This window comes from Apaloderma vittatum, unplaced genomic scaffold (assembly GCF_000703405.1).
Source record: "Apaloderma vittatum isolate BGI_N311 unplaced genomic scaffold, ASM70340v1 scaffold41351, whole genome shotgun sequence".
NCBI lineage: Eukaryota > Metazoa > Chordata > Aves > Trogoniformes > Trogonidae > Apaloderma > Apaloderma vittatum.
Window position 1 is genome coordinate 1 of NW_009701634.1, and position 21372 is coordinate 21372.

Genomic DNA, 21372 nt, shown 5'->3' on the forward strand with positions numbered 1-21372 from the left:
CTCCCTTCGTCTCGTACCCTTTTCCCCCACCTTTTTCTCGGGCAGTGGCTTTTCAGCGGCCAGGTGTCGGGAAAGACACGCACTCGCCTCGGTAAAGTGGAAGTTAGTTAGGTGGCAAATAGACCAAAACTTAATTTTTCACTTCTTTGCTTTTCCCGGGCTGTTACTAGGGAGATGGTTCTGGGAGTAAGGGTTCGGCTGTGAAGTATCCCGGTTTTTGAATGAATGCAATACGAAGGTTGGTTGGCTGTTCAATTGATTGTTTTTTCTTAGTTAAGGCATATATTTAAAAGAAAAAAGTAACTTTTTCAAAAAGAATTTGAGATTGCTGGTTTCCTGTGCCTCACCCTAGTGCAGTAACTAAGTGGTGGAGGTTAGTGGCTGTGAAGAGACTGTGAGAAGAGTCGGTCTAGCCTGCTGAGTCTCCATGGAGCGATGTTGTTTTGCTGTTTCCCAAGATTGCCACGGATGTTTGTGTGACGTCCTGATCCTAAAGACTTTGTCCTTGATTTTTTTTAAGCACCAGAACGCGTTCACAAGGCGTTTCGATTGCCACGACTTGTGGTCAAGTGCGATTTACCCGACGGGTTTTCGGATGGCGCCGTGCGGAGCTGTGATGTGCGGGTGAGCAGGGGCTCTGCCCTGCAGGAGCAGCGGGGTGGCGCCGCGGGGGTTTGTCTTGGTAGGCAATTTTCACACCAGCTTTAAGAGTGGCTGTTGGCCCTCATTACAGACCCTTGCCTAGGGTTTGGTATTGCTGGCAGAAACCATTAACATGAGAGGATGTGAAGAGCAGCCCCCGCTGACGCTGTGGGCTCGGTGGCTCCAGCCCCCTGGGATGGCTGCCCCGTGCTCCGCTGCTCCTGCGCTCTTTGACCTGCGCTGACAAGAGGCTGCTTCTCCGGCTGAGTCAGAAGCATCCTGGTGCCTTTCCCAGCAGGGCGTGTGCCTGTGGAGTGGGGAAGGTCAGCTTGTCCTTCCTCAATGCTGTCACAGCTGCCTTTTGCTGTTCTGGCACCTGTGTGTGAAACGAAGCGGGCACCGCTGTCTGAACAGTGCTACTGGGACGGGACGAGCGGGCCACCACAGGTATTTCACCCCCATGACTAGCGCTGGTTCGGGGGCACCAGTCGCTGCGGGTCGGGGTGGGTGGTCAGTGGCAGTGGCAGCAGGACTGAGCGTGGCTGTCATCCCTGCTCTGCCAGGGACACAGGGACAGGCTGTTCCGGGCCCGAGCTCCTTCAGGTGTGTACCCAGGACCTCCTGAAGGGCTTACTCTGGAGCTGCTGGAGCAGAGCTCTGCTGTGCTGGTGGATCAGAACCACCTCGCATTTAGAGAGATCCCTACAGCCCCCTTTTGAGACAGTAGGGAAGAAAGGGCTTGCGAGTTGAGAGTTGCTTTCTCTCAACTGCTCCATTTAATGTTTGTTTGGAATCTGTAGTACCTGATTATCACTAGTTTCCAAGGATAGCACAACTTGTTTGGAAGTCAGAAATGCAGGTTTGGAAGCAAGACGAGCGGTATCCGGTCCATTGCGATATGCTGGGGATATGCCTCATATGTTGGCCATCAGATCTGGTAAGAGATTTCACAGCTGCTCTGGGAAAGTCGTTCCAGCATGACGCCGAACTAGCTGAAAGCTTGCAGAATATCCAGCTTTGCTGCGAGTAAACCTGGTATATTCGTGTTGCTATTACCGAAGACGGGAGAATTAATAATGCCCACCTTTTACTAAGAACCTTTCTGTGTTTGACGTGGTGTTGTGTCACAATACCCTTCTTTCGGAAACTAAGGAAAACTGATTTCTTTAAGCTTTCTTCCTAGGTCACATTCTTCTAATTCTTTTTGTTTTCTATTTCTCTCTACTGAACATTTCCTAAGTTGTTGTTAATGTGTCTCAAAAGCTGGACATCTCATTGCATGAGATCTTTCTTAAGCATTTTCATGTGTATTTTTTTAAATTTTGTTATCCATTTTAATCCTAAGCTATTTTGGTATCCTTTGGTGTAATTCTGCTGCCCAACATTGCATCAGTTTCTGCTTTGTATGTGTAGTTCTTTGAACTCTGTGAATATGAGTTGTATTTTGATAATTTTGGACCATTCATGCAAATTGCCCTGGATCTCTCTTGAGAGTATTTCTGGTGCTCGATGTGGATTGCAAGTTTTATGAGTAAGCTCCTTACTTTGTGAGCTAAATCATGGGGATAGTATTTCATGGAACTAGATTAAACTTTGTGCAGCCCGTTTGAGATTCACTCCCTGGATTACAGAGAACCACTCTTTAAGAACAATCTCTGAAGAAGCTAAATTTTGAAATTACTTCATAGTAAGTTGCTTTGAAATTACTTCGTACCGAATGGTATTTCCTCGGGTGGCTTAGCAGAATAGAGAGATCTTGGCAACGTTTTGAAAGATAAAGATACTCTCTTGGGGTTGTTTCCCTGAGCTTTGTATGCAGTGCTGTAAGATGATTTGGCACGTCAGAGGTGGTGAAAAACCATCCGCTTGACTTTCCAGGGGCATTTTCCGCTCAGGACCCCGTGTCCCTAAGATGACAGTTACTCAGTACTTAGGGTTTACAGGTGCATTTTCTGCTGACACAGAGCTCGCTGTGAATCTGTTCACCTGGCTGTGTGAAAGCTGGCTGAATTAGCAGTATTTTGCCAACACTATGGAACAAAGCATTTGGAAGAGAACTACACACACACACACAAAATAAAAGGTGAATCAAACTGTTTATGAGAGAAGCATATTTGGGGTTGGGGACTGATTAGCACGGCATAATCTCCATCCACCTTGTGCATTAATTTTGTTATAGGAGTGATTTCCTTCTTGGATATGTGAAGAAAGATCCCAGGAGGACTTCTACCTGATTTCCTCATATCTTCTTGGAATATCCACATGACATTATCATATTTTACTTCTGTTTCATGATCCATGTTTTTCTTTTCTCCCAGACAGGTGTAACCTGCAAAAGCGCCTTCACTTCAGGCTACGATGGGATGGCTTTGGTTGTTGCTGCTTTACATCCACATGCTACCACCCGCATTTGCTGGAGGCACCACCCGAGTCTATTACCTGGGGATCTGCGAGGTGGACTGGGACTATGCCCCAACAGGGAAGAACGTGCTCGCCAATCAAAGCATCGCGCATAGCCCGTAGGTTCAGTTCTGTCAATTAGGCTGGTACTGGCTTAAAATCTGAGCAGTTTCATGCAAGTATTCTGGGGCATCTAAGCAAGCAACAGACACGATCTGAGAGATGTCTGATCTTTATGAGTTTAATGTTTAACTTGTGTTATCGTGGAACGTAGCAACTGTATCGGTGGGAAATCGAACCTTCAGTTAAATGTGGCAGCTGGTGCCCACACCCTGAAGGGAAGTGCAGGCGCTGGAACTGGTCGGGTTGTGCAAGACTCTGCCCTGGGGTTTCATTTTCCTTAGCTCCAGCTGGTGATGAGGTTGTGTATCCCGAGGCCTGGTGACTTTTCACCCTGATGTAAAGGACTTCAGCCGGCTTGGTTTCGTTTAAATGGAATTTCAAGCCTTAGACTTAATGGAACGTCCTGCATGAAATTTTAGGGGTTGTTTGAAAGATGTTTTTCTTGTGAAAGATGTTTTTGTTGCAAAAGAAAATCTGGAAACTTCAGTAATTGCTTTGAGTCACTACAAAAACAGATTTTGGTTTTAGTTTTCAAAACAGCAAGCCTTATTCGGTGGTTCGTTGTTGTTTTTTTTTGTTAATTTTTTTTTTGGTGTTTTAGTTGTTTGGATTGGTGTTTTTTTCCCAATAGTTTTCCACAGCTTTTTAAAGGCATTTGTGGTGTTCTTGTGTTTTGTTGGTTGGGGTTGTTTTTGTGGCTTTGTTTTTTTTAACCCTGTCATTTTCTATGGCAAATAGCCTGTATTTCGTGTCTTGCTCTCAGTCATTTACCCCTCCATAATAAGTAACACTTGGGTTTATATGTAGCTTTTAGGAACAGCACAGCAGGAATAGGAAAGGTTCACAGGAAAACATCAAGGTCTGTCAGTTTAGCCTGGAAAAGATGCTGAATAGACTTAAAGTAGTTCACAGAAAAGGAAATGCCCCCAAAATCAAGATTAATAAAGATGGTATTGCTGACTCCTGCAGTGATAATGAATGCAGTGAGTTTTGTTTGCTTTCTCTCTCAATACATGACGAGAAGGAAGTGAAATTCAAGGCTGTGAAACTTAGAAGCAATTTAAAACCTATTGTGTCACTGCAAACAATTAGCCAGTGGGACTTACTTGCATGGTGATTGTAGAAACCAAACTGCTAACAGTAAGAAAATGATGTGATATTGCTGTGAATGATAGAGATGGTAAAATGCTTGAAGATTTTTTTTTTATTTTTTTTTGTGGGGAAGAAATGGACTCTGTGGGTGGAAAAGAGGGCAGACCTGTAAAATAAAGTGTCAGTTATCTGTAAACTCTTTACTAGCAGGGGCTGCAGGGATGACTTCACAAAGGGGTGAGCTCTAGATTGCACAGTTAGAACCGAGCCCTTCACAATTCTGAATGACAAGAATGGTGCTTCGTGTTTTGGTCCCAGCTGTTCATCCTCTGGAGATACACGTTAGGGTTTGCCTGTATTTCAGGGCTACTTGTATTACTGCAGGGTGATTGACTCTAGGGGGGAAGTGGGGCACGTAACCTGAGTTCTCATTTAGGCCGGTCTCACTGATACCTGAGCTGTGATTCATCTCTTATCTACTAAGAATTAGCCATAAAGAGCAAATATACCCCTGAGCTGGACTTTAGTACCTCTGTGAGGCTTTAACTCTGGAAGCTGGTTACGTGCTGGGTACCTACCTGCCTGACTTGTCTGCTATTCTACAAGTAATTCAGAATCTGTTAAGTAGAAAATAGTCTTTTGGACTGTGAATTTAGCTGCAATTGCCACAAGGCATTGAAGTGAGTTTCTAAAAGCCCAGTGGAGGCTGCAGCAGGCTTGAGAGGGGCTTTGAAATTCCCTGTGTCGCCCCTGTGGGATCATCAGAGGAGCACGGTCCTTCCCGCTCCTTGTTTGGGTGCTCTTTGCATCCCTTGGTGAGGAGCTGGGGGCATGACCCAAGTCACAGTGGTCAGAGGCATGGGAGGAGGACGTTAGGAGCTGACTTGGGGCATGCTAGAGTAGAGCTGTGCGTCATCACCACTTGACTGGTGTTATCCGCCAGCTGTTCATGGAATGCATGACTCGCTGTGTCTTTTCCTTTTCTGAACTCAACAGCAAGGCCTCCACATTCCTCCAGCCTGGCAAAGACAGAGTGGGAAGCACGTACAAGAAATCTGTCTATAAGCAATACACAGACTCCACGTACACGGCTGAGATTCCCAAACCTGGCTGGCTGGGGTTCCTTGGGCCCGTCATCCGAGCAGAAGTGGGGGATACCATTAAAGTACACCTAAAAAATTTTGCTAGTCGACCATATACAATTCATCCTCATGGTGTTTTCTACGAAAAGGACTCTGAAGGTAAATGAGCTGCTGCCATAAGGGAGAGATTTATCTCACTGGGAGCTTAGGAGCGTGAACTGAGGACATGTGGGAAGCCACAGACTTGGTGAGCCCAAAGCCATGTTGCTGGGAAGCGACTGCACTGAAGTGTGTGGTGAGGTTACCTGGTGTTGGGTGAGCAGGTTTGTAGGTCTGGGAGCAGTTTCCTGACCTGGGCCTGGTGGCACACAGCCCAGATTTCTTGATTTTAGAAGAACCTCCAGAGCTTGCGAGTGGGAGAGTGCTGCAGAATCAAAAGAGCTTTAGTCATTATTTGAGGTGCAGTAGCACGCAAGTGTGATGCGCTTCAGGGAGTTCACAAGAATGGCGAGGTACGAGACCAAAGAACTGCTATTTGAAGCAGCCCTAGAAATTGTGGAGAGCCTGATTGTGGCACGTTGCAGAGTTGAAGGCAAAGTAGCAACAGGCAGAAATGCTGACCCATTTATGAGGCCCCTTGCCTCACAATGGCTCTGCGCCTCAGTTTCTCTTTGAGAGAATGATGATTAAATGCTTTTTCAGCCTTGAAGTGATGAGTCTGGCTTTAAAATCTACCCAAGTATATACATACAGCTCTCTGAGTGAGAGCAGCTCAGTGTATGGTTATGTGTGTGGACGTCTCTGCTTGTCCTGAATAGATGTTGTGATTGCTCTGTTGTTCTAGGATCCCTGTATCCTGATATGTCCCCCCAGAATCAGAAGAAGGATGATGCTGTTTTCCCAGGAGGAAATTACACCTATACTTGGACTGTCCCTGAAGATCACAGCCCAACTGCTGATGATCCAAACTGCTTGACCTGGATCTACCACTCTCATATTGATGCACCGAAGGACATTGCCTCTGGATTAATTGGGCCATTACTTACATGCAGAAAAGGTAAAGACTCCAAGGGAAAGCAGTTGACGGCTGCAGTTTCATACCGTGAAGATTTTGTGGTGACTTGAACAAGGATAGCATGAGAAGACACTCTGGTGGGCAGCTCTCAGCTGAAAATGCAGAGGAAAATGCAGCATGACTGAAGACAGTACTTTTTTTTTCTAACTGGGTTATGGTCATTACGTTGTCTATATCTCTGAGTGGCTGAGCAGGTGGGCTTCATCTGAGGGAGCTATCTGAATCCATGTTAAAATCCTGAATCTTGTGCTGTTTGATTTCAGGAGTAAGAACACTGAAGGTGTTGCGGCTCAGCCATGCAGAGGGAGAGTGAGGAATGTATTAGCAGGAATATATTAGAAGCGAGTGAGCTTGCTAGAACCCTGCTGAGCTGTATGAACTGTGATATGATGAAGGGGAAAGCATCTGTCTGTAATTTGTGTGATAAAAGTTACTCTTCTATTGGTGTTTTAATCCCTCAACAGATGTCTGCTTTTCTGCCTGAGTGAGCAGTCATTCAACTTTTCTTTCACCCCAGGAACGCTCACTGGCAGCTCTCAAAGACGCCAGGATGTGGACATTGATTTCTTTCTAATGTTCAGTGTGGTGGATGAGAACCTCAGCTGGTACCTAGATGAGAACATAGCATCATTCTGCACAGATCCAGGCTCAGTAGACAAAGAAAGTGAGGAATTCCAAGAGAGCAACAAAATGCACGGTCAGTGTCACCTTTGTGAAGCCACCGACTCTGTCCAGACGTTGGTGCTCTGTGTCTTGAAATGAACTTTCTGCTGTTGTATGCCAGGGTGTGGGCGGAGGGCAGAAGGGAGCGACAAGCTCCGAGATCATGTGCTGAGCCAACGATATCACAGTGACAGCACAACAGCTCCAGAAAGCAGAAGTGTTGTTTTGATTTAATCTTTGGCTTGAGCGAGCCTTTGTTAGTTGTTTGGACATTTTTGAATACAATTCATCTTGGGAATGAGTTGTTGAGCTGGCCTCTACAGAACAAGAGGATGGGTTCTGATTAGGTCCATCCTCCAAATGTGTCTGTACTTTGACCTGCTGGCAGAAGCTCTGAAGGCCCCTTTTCTAATCTCTGACTTTTGTCTTGCTTGCTTTTGCAGCTATTAATGGTTATGTGTTCGGGAACCTCCCTGAGGTGACAATGTGTGCTGGGGATCACGTTTCATGGCACCTCTTTGGGATGGGCAATGAAATTGATGTTCATACAGCCTACTTCCATGGAGAAATGCTAAATATTCGAGGCCATAGGACAGATGTGGCCAGCCTCTTCCCAGCCACTTTTGTTACAGCAGACATGATCCCTAGTAACCCCGGGAGATGGCTTCTGAGCTGTCAGATCAATGATCACATACAAGGTAAGGCAGAGGTTGGACTGCACTCTGTGGCCTTCCCTTTGTCCTCCCAGTGTGGTCCTGTGAGGTAGAGTGTGGTGGTAGGCAGTGCTCTGGGCAGCATTCTCACTAAAAATGTCTTTAGATGAATGGGGTGATTCCTTGTCTTGTATAAATGGGGATGCATTGGTTATTAATGTGCAGGCCAGACTTACTGGGGATGGCTTGTACTGCTACCTGCTGCTCCGTGTTGACCAATGGTGAGGAAACTGTAAGTTCGATACAGCTGAAAGCTAAGATGAGGCACCGCCTTAAGGGCTCCAGTCCCTGTGAGAGGCACTTGCATGGCATGTGGGAGGACAGCAGAAGGCTCTGTTTGCTCTCTGTCTGTATTTCTGTAGCATCTAATAACATCTAAGGTAAGAAACTCTGATCACTAAACTCCTTGCTGCAGGAAACACCTGATCGCCTTCTCCCAGCCATGTGCCTCTCGGGATGATAGAAGTGGCCAGTTTGTGGTAGGAGGGTGGGACTGGTCGTTGCTTATCAAACTGGGTGAGAGGGGTTAAGCATGTGTGTCTTCCACCACGTCTTGGACAGCTGGGATGGGGGCACTCTACGAAGTCCGGACCTGCTCTCGGCAAGCTCCAGCATCCACCCTGCAAGGAAGAGTTCGGAAGTACTACATAGCTGCAAAGGAGGTGCAGTGGGACTACGGACCCTCAGGGCTTGACCAAAGCAGTGGGAAACAGCTGAGTGAGGCAGGCAGGTAAGCAAGAGGCTGATGGGCTGGGGCTGAGGAGCAGGTCTGTGTATTTGATGAACTGTTAAGAAAGCACATCTTGGAGCTGACACAGGGTGGCAGAGCCAGCCTGCAGATACACTTCAGTGAAACTGCTGCAAGCAATTTCTAGGAAATCAAGTGCAGTGACCTCGATCACAGCATTCCATCCCACATGTCAGATGGCTGTGATAGCGGTTGTGAGTGGTTCCTGTTCAGACTTCGGCTAACTGGAACGCAGACATTCCTCCCCCTCCCTTCCCTTCCTGGGGAAGCTGTTGGAGAGGATATGCCTCTTCCAGATGGAGAGGTGGGAAGGCAGAGCAGTTAATGATTTACCCGCAGCCAAGCAGCAGCTCACTTGCAGACCTTAAGGCTGACAGTTCCTTAGAACCATGAGCTGGCCTTGTAACTAAGCTGCTTCTCCCACAAGGCATATTGCGTGTATCTGCGTGTTTGGAGAGGGTAGTGGCGGGGAAAGAAATCTCTTTACAGCTGTTGCATAGAGGTTTTCTCAGTTATGATTGCAGTTGCCCCCTGAAGGGCTCTGAAGGACTCGATGTTCTAGCACTGCCTTTCCTTTCACTGCACCACAGTTCTGTTTGGTGCCCTCCTTTGCACGCCTTGAGTGGAGATGTCGTTCGGACCTGTGCCCCCCAACCCGGCCCTTGCAGCTGGGAGAGGGCTGCGGGCCGAGGGCGCTCCCTTGGCACAGTGGGGGTGGGTGAGGCTATAAAGCAGTAAAGCTTCACAGAGGCACGCTTGCCTGTTCCTGACTGGAGATGCTGTCCTTGTCTGAAAAGCTGCTTGGTTTGGAGATTCTGCTGGCATTGCCAGAGGGATGTGGAGAGGGAGCAGGAGATGAACAGGACTGATTTTCATAGAAATGACCTGACGTTTGCTTTTTTTTGCATTTAGCCCTGCTGAGCAGTTTTTCAAGCATAGCCCCTATAGAATTGGGGGAGTCTATTGGAAAGCAAAGTATGTGGAATATACGGACGAGAGCTTCCGTGAGGAAAAACAGCAATCAGAAGAAGAAAAACACCTTGGGATACTTGGTAGGAATCAACCAGCAATAAATTCTCTTTCGGGATCAGAGGGAATGATGCTGATGTCAGGAGTACCAGTTGGCTGTAACCGTCCCGTTGTTCTGGGATGCAGGGAGTGCACCGAGGACATGTTCACAGCAGTTAGTTCCATCTAAGAGCAAGGCAGACAGACCACAGATGTGGAGCGGTAGAAAGGACAGAATCACTGTTCTGCCAGGGCAGTCTTTCAGAGGTTAGTAGTGTGTACTGAGGGACACAGTGTAATATTTGTGACTGGAGCCAAACAGGTCATAGTAACAGCCCTGGTTAGGTGGTTTTGACTGAGAATCTTCAAGGTGTGCTGCGAACCCCTCTTTCTCGCAGAGAGCTTCCTCTCCTGAGAGGGTGCTCTCTCTGTTGTAGCTGGGTAGCAGGGACCTGTTTCTGACAAGCTCTCTTTGCTTCCTGTGTAGGTCCAGTGATCAAAGCTGAAGTTGGAGACACCATCCTGGTGACATTTTTTAACAAAGCCTCCTGGCCTTTCAGCATCCAGCCTCACGGAGTGTCCTATGGGAAGGCGTGGGAAGGGATGCGCTACCATGATGGTTTGTGGCTCCCTTTTCTCGAGTAATTCAGTGCTAATGCTGATGGTGGAGCTCCATGGCCTGGACCTCCTCTTTGCTGGGGGACCTTCTGCAGCAGGGAAGGACCTGGGTGGAAGCCAGCTTGGTCCTCTGGGCCTGCCAGAGGCTTCACCAAAGGACACTTTCCATTGAATCCAGGGAGGGTGCCTCAGGGAGTATGGATCCAGAGGTGCTGTCCTTCAGATGAAAATTGTAAACCACGGCTCAGAGCGTTGCTAGCTACGTAGGACCCTGTGAGCAGAGGAGGGTGACCAGTGCGCTCCAGTTTAGATAATCACATGCTTCCAGTGTTCGGCTCTCCGGCTGCAGCTGGATCTGCTGTGCTGTCTGTCATTGCCGTGCCCGTCTCTGCCATGGCGCTGGGGGGAATGTGCACGGTACTGAGGGCAGCTCCCACGTGCTGCACACACACCTCGGAGGTGCCGGGTGTTTCAGTGACGTGAGTGCCCAGCATGAACGTAGCTGGTGAGAAGATGTAACCAAGCTTGTACGGGAGCTGTGGGAATAACTATGCCAATCTGTTTTTAAGGTCTGTCCCAGAACGGAGTTTCTGTCGCACCACTGCACAACTTTACGTACCGCTGGGCTGTGCCAACGCATGCTGGTCCCATGCCCAGTGACCCTCCCTGCCTCACCTGGATGTACAGCTCGGCTGCCAACCCTGTCAGAGACCCCAGCTCAGGCTTGGTAGGGCCTCTGGTCATCTGCAAACCGGGCACTTTGGATGACAACAACAAACAGGTAAAAAGGGTTTTCCTGCTACGTTCTTACCACGTCTTTTGCTTTCTTGTAGAGAAAGGAAGCATCAGCAGAATGTTAGGAAACATAATGAAAACAAGCACGCAGTACTGTGAGCCCAGGAGAGCTGGGTCGAAACCACAAGGCAGGTTAACACGGGGCAGCTGGTGCCCAGGTCTTGGGGTGGGAGGAAAGGCCAGTGTTCTGGGCTCCCATGGGCTGCCCTTGGAGTCACTTCTGGGCACTGCTTCACAACTTGGGGACAAATTTGGCTGAACAACTGTGCCTTGGAAGTGGCTTTATAGATAAGTTTTATCCTGAGGCTTGCATAGCCGGCTGCTCACGGAGGCATGTGGAAAATTCATTACAGTCTCAGAGACATTGAAAAGATATTTTCACTTGCTTACAGGTGGTTTGCTTGGGTGATATAATGCTTTGAGGTTTGAGTGAGTCTCATTTTGTCTGCAAGACCAGTTCTTTTTCAAGGAGAGCTGACTAGAAAAAAGCCTGTGCAAATCCATATCAGTCTTTGTTTTTGATGAAAGGGAGGTGAAATCTGCAGGACAACCAGAACTTACTCTTGTGATTTCGCAGAGATAGTCTGCTCATGGCAGTACATCTGGGGAAGGCAGGAAATTAATATCAGAGTGACAATCTGGGCAACGCTGGGCATGTTCTTTTAGTGGGAAAGCACACTGTGCTTTGGAATGCATTTCTTAGGAGAATTAACATTGTCAGGGATTTAGGGTAACAAAAATTCCCAACCCAGGCCTGTGGTAGGAGAAAGGAGGTGTGGAACGTAGTCATCAGTCTGCCTTGTGGGCCGGCTGTCCATCCCAGGTCAGATTTGGACAGATGGTAACACCTACGCCTAAACTACTTACGCCTAAACGTAGAGGTGTGGGGAAGGAGGCAGTGACTTTGTCTCCTTGGCTGAATTTTGATCATTTTACCCATGGAATATCTGCCAGTGGTACCCCTCATGGAACAAAAGAGAAACATTCAACACAAGTAAAAAGACCCAGCCCTGACCCTCAGTGAGCCAAGGTGTAAGATAAAGGGGAACATGGGAACCAGGCAAAAGAGGTTTAACTCTAGGGACAGTTAATTTGTGCGTTTTCAAAACTAAAGCCTTCATTGTAATTACAGAAAGGGATGGACAAAGAATTTTACCTTCTCTTCAGCGTGTTTGATGAGAACCTCAGCTGGTATTTAAATGCAAACATAAAGTACTATTTGAGGATGGAAGAGACTTCTATGAGGAAGGACGATGGCTTTGAAGAGTCAAACAAGATGCACGGTAGGGGCTGGTGTGGGGGTGAACCCAGAGATGACAGGCAGTGTTCAACCTGAGGCTAGACTGGCCTGAAATGGTGTGAGGCTGGAGGCAGTAGGTGGGACGTGCAACAAGCGGCACAGCTGGCTCGGAAAGCGTGTCCCAAGCATATTTGGGGCTGAATGACAAGCAAGCTTCATCTCCCCTGGCAAACCTGCCCTGTCAAACTGTATGAAAGGAATGCATCTCCTGGCTGATACCTCCATGCACAGGGTGAACGGTTTTCTCCTTTGCAGCCATCAATGGATTTATGTTTGGTAACTTGCCTGGGCTGAGTATGTGTGAAGGAGACAACGTGTCCTGGCACCTCCTGGGCTTGGGCAGTGAAGCAGATGTACACGGAGCTGTGTTTCAGGGAAACACCCTGCAGATGAATGGGATGCGGAGAGATTCAACCAATCTGTTCCCTCACACGTTTGCCACAGCCTTCATGCAACCTGATAACGAGGGTGAGTGCCTACACATCTCGCTTAGCAGCAGGAAAAGTGCCATTGCGGTATTTGCTCCCACGGCTGATTCTTTAGCACGGTGTAAATGCTTACAGGGTGAGCTGGGCTTTAGGTCCTGTTTGGTCCCACTCACAAGGCTCCAGCTCCTGTCTTTGCATCTGATTCTGGAGAAGAACAGGAGATACTCAATCTTGTCCTGTATTGCCCCAGACTGATTCTCTAGGCTGCCACTTCCTCTTACGTATTTGTTGTACCAGCCCGGATGGACGCTGCTGCCTGTGACCCATAGAAACATGCAAAGATGCCTTTCAGAATGGCATAGCAGACAATTGTCAGGGCTTTGCTCCCCTGTCCGTGGCTTGTGGAGATTCACGTTTATGGCAGGCTCTGGTCCTCCCAGTTTGTGGGATAGGCACACAGCACCATGTCTTGTTCTCACAATGTGGTGGTCCCTGCTGCCAGTTGTCTCCTCCCCTTTGGTGTTCACAGGGTAGATCTTTCACTTAACCAGTGCCCTAGCAGTGGTAGCATAGTTATGTCCCTTCGGTGGTTTCTTCATGTCTAATAAGCTGGTTATTGTGTGGGAGAGCCTCCTGAGATTATTTTTGTGTAGGACTTTGCTGTGCCATTCCCGCTTTGTTTCTCTAACAACCCCTTTTAATCTTGGCCTGTGGCAACCGAACTCCCTAAATGAATGCACAGATGCACACAGGACATATACCGATGTCACCGCATCAGGAGCTCTTCATGGGAAGTGGCTGTTTCCTGGGGCCTTTTGAAGTAGCTGATTTCCTTGTTCATGCCGCCTCCCTCAGGGACTTTCGAGATCTACTGCCAGACGAGCAATCACTACCAGGCTGGGATGAGGGAACGCTACTCCGTTTCCAAGTGTGGAAAAAGAGATCCTGCCCCTCAGTACCAGGGGGTGCGGACGTATTACGTGATGGCAGAGGAGGTGGTGTGGGACTACGCGCCTGACCGGAGCTGGGAGAGGGAGCGGCACAACCATTCCACAGAGAGGTAGAGCACTTCTTCTGGGAAGGCCTTTGGCAAAGTTTCTCAGTAGACTTTGGTGAAACCTTTAGGGTGTCTCGCCCATCTTGCGACCTGGTGCATGTGCCGCGGCTGGTGTGCTGCTCACGGGAGCCATGGCCCCCGTGTCACTGTGCCCACCCTTGCAGCCAAAGCACGTCTCTGGGAAGTGAGCCCCTGCCACAAGTCAGCCGTTATTCCCCACGAGCTTTTGGGTATCTCAGCACTCATTCTGCATTTCTCAGCTACGCCAATGTATTTTTGAGCAACGAGAATGGACTGCTGGGGTCCAGGTACAAGAAAGCAGTTTACAGGGAGTACACCGATGGGACTTTCCAGACCCCCAAGGCCAGGATAAACGGTGATGAGCACCTGGGAATACTAGGTAAGGATATGTGCAGAGGGTACATCTTCTACTCACGCAGTGATGCGATCTAGAGCTTCAGTAGCTAAGGGCTGTAATCTGAAGGCCTCCTAAGTATTTGGACATCTGGTGTGTGATCAAGACACCGTGAAATTTAACATAACAGTATTCAAAAATCAACTCTTAGTTGTACTGAGCATGGTTAAAATGCATAACAACGTTCATTTCCCTCATTGTGGAACTCCATCTGGTTTTCTAAGACTTACTTGAATTGGGACTCACCTCCAATTGTCTCTTTGGGAGGTAGAGGTAAGGTAGAGAAAAGGGAGGAGAACATTCTAAATATAAGGGGAGGCATCTGGGGAGAAGATGATGAGAGAGATGGGAACATCCTCGGGAGGTACGGTGAGAGTTTTTGCTAGTCTCAGAGTACATTCTTCCTGTCTCAAGGTCCTTTTCTGTGGGCAGAAGTGGGGGATATTCTGAACATCGTGTTTAAGAACAATGCCACGCGACCTTACTCCATTCATGCACACGGGGTGCTGGAGAAGGGGGCAGGACAGCCGCAAGTGGCAAACCCTGGTAAGTTACTGTGGTCTCCAGCTGTATTCCTGTATGGGCTTATGAGGCTGGTTTTAGCCTACAGCTAGACTGGTTTCCTTACATAGGCTTGGATGTACTTATTTTCTTATGGCAGAAAATGAGAACTGGACAGTAACTGGTCTTTTGGGTTCACCGTGGTTTTAGCGGTCCCACTTGTGTGGGAACAGCAGCTCTGGGAGTTCACATTCTGCTCTGACTTCTAGGTTCAGTGTAGCACAGAGTTTTCTGTGTGCAGCCCAGTCTCCTGCACTGTGGGTGTCTGTCTGTGGGAAGGAGTGGGGAGGTGGCAGTTTGTAGCTCCATCGGTCCCTGGTAGCCCTGGGCTGACCACCTGTGATGGGGAAAGCCCGCCCCTCCTCTTTGGGAGCGGTACTTTGTGATGTGCACAATAGCATGAAGGAGGAGAAGAGCACAATTGCTTGCCAGGACACTAACTGAAATCACCAGTCTGTTTTGCAGTCCAGATGGCAATTTTTGTAATTTTTGGTCCCCTTCAACTTGTGGGCTGACTAAGCAACAAACAGATTTTCAGTCAGGCTCTGTCTGTCTGAAATGTATTGCTAAGATGCAAAATAGTAATTTTTTTAAAAGTAAATTGGAATGAACATTGTAAATACCCTTAAAAGAGGTGGAAGATCATCTTAAGCTCCATCTGTACCGGAGAGGTGCAATTTCCTCGGTCAGGTGCAGTCTCAGAGGCGGCAGATGGCAGTTGTGATGATATGAGTGAGTGGGCGCATCCTGTGACCCGTCTGCGTGTGAGAGGGAGCCTTCCGCTCTGCTTCCCATGGTTTGGCGAAAGAAGATGCAATGTCCAACAAAATCAGAATTGAATTTGTGCTTTGGGGACAGGATCTTTTTTTTTCTTATTTCTCTTTTATTTTGTTCTTTTTGTTTTGCTTCGCGTGTGGCTCAGCAGTGGTGGGTGGGGGTATCACACTGGTGTTAATGGTGCTTCTCTGCCACTTAGGTGACATTGTGACGTACCGATGGGAAGTTCCTGAGAGGTCTGGTCCAGGATCAAATGATTCAGCCTGTGTCCCTTGGATCTACTACTCTGTGGTGGACCCAGTAAAGGTAAAATACAAGTCAGAACCACAAAAGCCCAGGTAGACCAATTTTTCACCCCATCTAGAAAACAACGTGAGCTGGATGCAGTTTAGAGATTGGCCCAGTAGAGAGGCAGAAAAACCTGGTGATGTGTCCAGCGTTCTTTTGAGAGAGGAAATCCTCCAGACTTGACCTGATGTTTGTCTTTATTTTTTCTTTCCCCCCACCCCCGCCCTCCACCTCAACACAAACCTACAGAAAACAATTCTGCTGTCTCCTTGACACCAACCTGCCCCCAGTTATTTATGGGATATAATAACATCTTCCAGCAAGTCATGGTTTCTGTTAGTGAGAGCTGTAGGCTTAATGAAGAAAGACAGAAATTGTTCAGAATTAGGCCCCACAGATAAAGCAGGAAGATTTGAGTGTTGTTAGGATCAATTGTTACAGCACTCATTTCACAGGAACAACCCGGAGGGTTGTGCAGTAAACCCTCATATTCAGCCCAGTGATCACTGGCTTTTTATCTCAAGTTGCAGATGGTTTTGCAGCCACAGTGTGGAGAATATACCATTCATATTTATGACTTTTGGATTTGCATTTGTAAGAATGTGTATAGTCTCTGTTCTTGTGCTTTGGTCGCCAATTTTCACCCATGAGAGTACTTATGCAGCAGCAATGTTTGTTTTAAGCAGAGTGATGCAGGGGACAGATAATACAGCTGCTGAAAGGCAAAAAGCTGTGTACAAAAGAGCGTGAGATCTCTTCCTCAGAGTTTTTTCTCCTTCATGCAATTAGGACATGTACAGCGGCCTGATTGGACCCCTGAAGATCTGCCGGAGAGGGGCACTGCAGCCTGATGGGATCAGGAGGGATGTAAAGAGAGAGTTTGCTCTGCTCTTCCTGGTTTTTGATGAAAATCAGTCCTGGTACTTGGAGGAGAATGTGGAGCGTTACAGTAAGGGAAATTCCAAGGAGATCAACCTGCTGGATCACAGTTTTGTGGAAAGCAACAAAATGCATGGTAATGCCTGTTAGGCACCTCAGCACCCGTTACTGTCTATGCCAAGTTGGTGCTGACCCTGTGACCTCTTAGAGTAGTCACCACCCAAAACCCAAGAGCCTGACTGCTAGTGAACGCCCTCATCCTGTTCTGTTGTTAGTGGTGCAAACAGAATTAAACTCTCTGTTCTCAATATTGCGGCACGTACGTGTCACAAATCTTTGATCTGCGATGAAGGCTAATTGTTCTGACTGTCCCTGTTGGGAAGAATAGCAAGATGTGGGCCAGAGAGGGTAGTCTCTGCTGTGTCTGAGTGAGTCAGGAGAGAAAATAAAATCAATTGTGAAGTTAACATGTCAGACTAATTTCATTACATTTGTCTCAGGACCGTACAGCATGCTAGATGTCAAATTAATTGACTGAGCTGTGAGGCTGCAATACATGGCTCGGTTGTTTTAGTTGGTTACCAAAAAGCTATTTCTATCATAGCAGGATTTTTCTAAATTATCATGTTATTTACAATAGTTTTTCTTCATGTTATATCTGGATCTATCCAAGTATTCTCAGGAAAACATGTCCTTGGCCGTTGTGGAGATAAGACTAGTGAGGATTTGCATTATGTGTACTATCATTGCTGCTGATCACCTGTAAAAGTGATATAGGGAATCTCCAAATACTCGAGTTCATTGTTATAGTCGTTAACTTGACATTATAGCTGGCAAAAGCAACACACTGAAGTTGTTTTGGGCTCCGGGAAGTGCCTATGGCAGATCTGGGAGTGAAGCACCAGTGTTCCCGCCCTCAGGTCCTGTCTCGGTGTTTTACCCCTGTGCTGTCGTCTGAGCATGAGAGTTCCCACGTATGTGCTGTCGCGTTCGGCTCGCTCGCTGGTTTGTTCCCGTTCTTGCATTTGCAGTCAAAGCAGTATTCCTTCTTGCTGTGCTAATTATGAAATGAAGTCCTGCCGTGCAGGGATTTTACAAGGGATCAGCATGTAACAGGTACAGCCAGTGTGAGACTGTTACAGTGACAGGGTTGCCTGTTGGCAGTATTTACTGTTTCCGTTGTTCAGCAAGTAAATTGTTCAGAGATTTATGTCTATAGATAAATATGTATTTCCCTATCACTGCGCTACGAAGGCCATTTCTACACATGTTGACTTCTAGAAACCATCATCTCTGCTGGCTGACTCCAGGTTTTCAGCAAGATCTTGAGATTTATTTGAGCTGAGCTACAGCGTGGCCTTGAACGCAAGTCACTTTACTTTTTCTGCCTGTTAACAGAGTGCATAAGCAGTCAAGCTGGAGAGAGACTGCCCAAATTTTGTCATGTGGAAGACAGTAACTGCTGGTTGCTCTGTGAGCTTTGCAGTATCCAGCTTGCCCTGCATGTTCTTCCTCTGAGATTGTTCAGCATCTTTACCGTTTCAGTAACAGCTTTTTCTATGCTCTCTGTATGTTATTTACTGCACAGCAATCAACGGGAGGCTCTATGCGAACGTGCCTGGCCTGACCATGTTCCAGGGAGAGTGGGTGAACTGGTACCTACTGGGAATGGGTCAGGAGATCGATATCCACACAGTCCATTTTCATGCTGAGACCTTCATATACAAGGTAAGAACATCCTGCTGATAATAAAGCAGAGACGGACCACCAATATCATCGCTTTTGCTTGACTCCAATTGCCTTGAACTTGATTGACTTCACCCAACTAGGAATGGGATGTGATTTCACACATCCAGATCTGACTCACTGAGCCACTGCATTGTGCTGATACATCTAGTTTAACCCTTCTTAGGATTAGGCATTACCAGACTGTGTCTGCTTTGCTGGCTAGAGCGCTGGAGCTGCTCTTTAAAACCTTTGTGTTTTTAGCTTTTTTAAAAACTGTTGTAGCACCAAGGTGGTCTCCAGTGACACGGACAGAATTTTCTTTGAGAAGATGTCCAGAGCACTGCATGCTAACAGCCTCCTTTCCCCTTGACAGAATGGCAAAAGCTACAGAGCAGATGTTGTGGATCTGTTCCCTGGGACCTTTGAAATGGTGGAGATGTTGGTTGGGAACCCTGGGACGTGGCTGCTTCACTGCCACGTGTCTGATCATATTCACGCTGGCATGGAGATAGTCTTCACAGTCTTGCCCAGACCAGGTGGGGAGCTTCGCTGATTGTTACCGTAAAGCATCTAACTGTGCTTTCTACTACTGCTGCTAAATTCTGAATGTTTGCATCACGGTTTACAATGCTCTTACATACCATAAATGGCCAGTTTATTGAGCAGATAATTACTCAAGTACTATTAATTTAAGATGTTCCCTTTGAATATGGTAATACCTGCAGTTGGAATTAATAACAAATTGCTTTCTGGGGTTTACATTGCCTATGTTATTATTATGAGTTTTACTTTAGCTCATGCCCAAGAAGCAATGTTCAGCCCTCAGCTGGTAATTGTTCTTACTAAGAATATTACCTGCAATCCAAATGCATGTCCTAAGGCTTCTCACTTCGCCAGGAAACACTGGAGGGTGCTCGAAGGTGGGTGACTCTCTGACTGGGATTGGTTGCGATGGAGTTAATGTTTTTCATAGCAGCCCCTGCAGTGCTGCGTTTTGAATTCACTACCAAAACAGAGTTGATAACACAGCAGTGTTGTAGCTGTTGGTGAACAGTGCTTGCATGTGACAAGGTCTTCTCTGTTTCTCAGCTGGTAGATTGGGGTGGGTAAGAGGCAGGAGGGACACGGCCAGGCAGCTGACCCAAATTGACCAAAGCAGCACCACGATCAGCAGTGAAAATGTTTGGTGGTGGTTTGTTTTATTTTTTTTTAATTTCGCAAAGTAGCCATTGCTCAGGAATTGGCTGGGCATTGCTCTGCTGGTGGGAGTAATTGTGTTTGCATTGCCTGGGGTTTTGGGGTGGTGATTGTTTGTTTGGGCTTTTTTTCCCCTTTGCTTATTAAGTTGTCTTTATCTCAACCCACCCACGAGTTTCTCTTCTCACTTTTGCCCTTGTGATCCCGTGGAGGTGAGGGAGGGACTCTGCCAGCCGGGCCCAGCCCGTGGCACTCTCAGAGACTTTGTGCTTTTCTTTCAAACACCCTGCAGTGTTGTGCAGCTGGAAGGGGCCTGCTCTCGAGGCAGGTAAAATACAAACCTGCTCTTTGTGTGATGCGGGAGGCTGAAAGCATTGACCTGCAAGCCCCGGAAAACCACGCTGCTGCTGGATCCCATCCTTGCCGAGCGTGCTGCATTCTGGGCTCTATGTTCTCAGCCCGGCCCTTCTCACTCTCTTCTTATTTCCTTTCAGAGCCGATGCAAGCAGTCACGAACCACAGTGCAGGTACGGGCATGTTGCGGAGGAAGGGAAATCTGTGCTTGTGTGGAGGCTGGGGGCCCTGCGAGGAGGAGGAGGAGGAGGAGGAGGGAGCAGCTCAAGCAGCCCCGGCAGCCTCTCCTCTGCTGGGCTGAGGCCTGGCCACTGAGGGACAGCAGGGAGTGTTCCAGGCTCATTTGTTTATCTGTCTGCCAAATGTCTGTGCTCTGCTGATAAAAATAAGCATTCTGGGCTTGCCTGACTGCGTTAGGTGAAAACCTTTAGTGGCCCTTGCGTCTCATTGCACTTACTGTGTGTGGATCCCTCTTCACAGGAGAGTGCAAGCATAGAAACCAGTGGAAATTCCAAGGGTTTTCAAGGAGGATGTTGCAAAGGAGGTGATTTCTCTTACGCCTTTCAGTCAAAATCCCAGGAGTGCCTTAGTTTAGTTGTCCTCCCTTCTTGGACTGTCAGTACCTGTGGTTTAGAGAACCCTTACATTCACCGTTACAAGGTGAAGGGACTCGGTCAGCATGCAAACAGGCACATCTCCTCCGTCCTTCCAGGAAAAGAGCCGGAGCATGAGAAGTGAGAAGGCGTTTAGTTGAGCAGCACCAGGGAGAAAGGGAGTAGGATCTGTCAGATGGATGGCAACTGGGGCTCCTTTGGCTTGCTTTGATTGTGTTGGGTCTTTCTTTTGCTCCTTTTTATATTTCTTGGAGCCTTTCAGTTGTGGTATTTCTGGCTTTCATTGGCACTATCTTATCGTTTATCTCTCAGAGTTGCCACCTGAGGATGCAGACGAGTCCCAGAAGATCACGCTTTTTGGAGCTAAGTTGGCTCAAGGGCAGATAGAGGCCACAGTCATCGCTCTAACTGTTGTAGGAATTGTATTCTTCCTGGTCGTCTGCTTCCTCGTGGGAGTGATCATCTATCTGGAGAGACAGAAGAGGTTACGACGCAATCGGAGGTCCATCCTGGATGATGGATTCAAACTCATGTCTAAAAAGAATGCGGCGCTATAAAAGCCCTATAGAAACTCTGCTTGGAACACAGGCTGGATTGTTGTCGGCAGCAAAGGCTTTGGAGCATTGTTTTAATCATACACTACTCCTAGAAGCTAAAGAGGGAAAGCCGGAGCCCTGAGCTCTTCACTCAGCACTCTGTAGAGAAGTCTGCCCAGAAGAGATCTGAGGACTATTTGAACTGACTAAAGGTCCTAGAAAGGTCCTTCTAAAATACTCCTCTTCCCCAAGAAAGAGAGGAGACATTTCCTCTATTTT

The 21372-nt window shown here is 47.6% G+C and overlaps 1 protein-coding gene across 3 annotated transcripts; it reads left to right on the forward strand.

Annotated features, from left to right (window-relative positions):
* Positions 1-3000: 3000 nt before the first annotated feature.
* On the forward strand, positions 3001-21114 carry HEPH (hephaestin). 3 transcript variants are annotated; one of them, XM_009879204.1, is made up of 20 exons: positions 3001-3161; positions 5254-5498; positions 6184-6396; positions 6932-7111; positions 7521-7775; positions 8352-8520; positions 9451-9590; positions 10034-10165; positions 10734-10945; positions 12092-12242; positions 12515-12727; positions 13543-13747; positions 14005-14144; positions 14574-14705; positions 15697-15803; positions 16575-16800; positions 18253-18392; positions 18766-18940; positions 19662-19684; positions 20872-21114. In XM_009879204.1, the coding sequence occupies exons 1-20, from the start codon at positions 3001-3003 to the stop codon at positions 21112-21114; spliced, it is 3462 nt and encodes a 1153-aa protein (XP_009877506.1). The 3 variants fall into 3 exon arrangements, with proteins under 3 accessions (XP_009877506.1, XP_009877504.1, XP_009877505.1); XM_009879202.1 differs by lacking the exon at positions 19662-19684 and adding an exon at positions 20096-20116 and having other exon boundaries at positions 20870-21114; XM_009879203.1 differs by lacking the exon at positions 19662-19684 and adding an exon at positions 20084-20116 and having other exon boundaries at positions 18766-18928; positions 20870-21114.
* The last annotated feature ends 258 nt before the right edge of the window (positions 21115-21372 follow it).

What these genes read in the sequence shown, in the direction of transcription:
- HEPH (XM_009879204.1), top strand. Translation starts at nt 3,001, where the DNA reads ATGGGATGGCTTTGGTTGTTGCTGCTTTACATCCACATGCTACCACCC. An exon ending in CAGCTGAGTGAGGCAGGCAG is followed by an intron (nt 8,521 to 9,450) that starts GTAAGCAAGAGG and finishes TTTTGCATTTAG; the next exon opens with CCCTGCTGAGCAGTTTTTCA. An exon ending in AGGGATGCGCTACCATGATG is followed by an intron (nt 10,166 to 10,733) that starts GTTTGTGGCTCC and finishes TCTGTTTTTAAG; the next exon opens with GTCTGTCCCAGAACGGAGTT.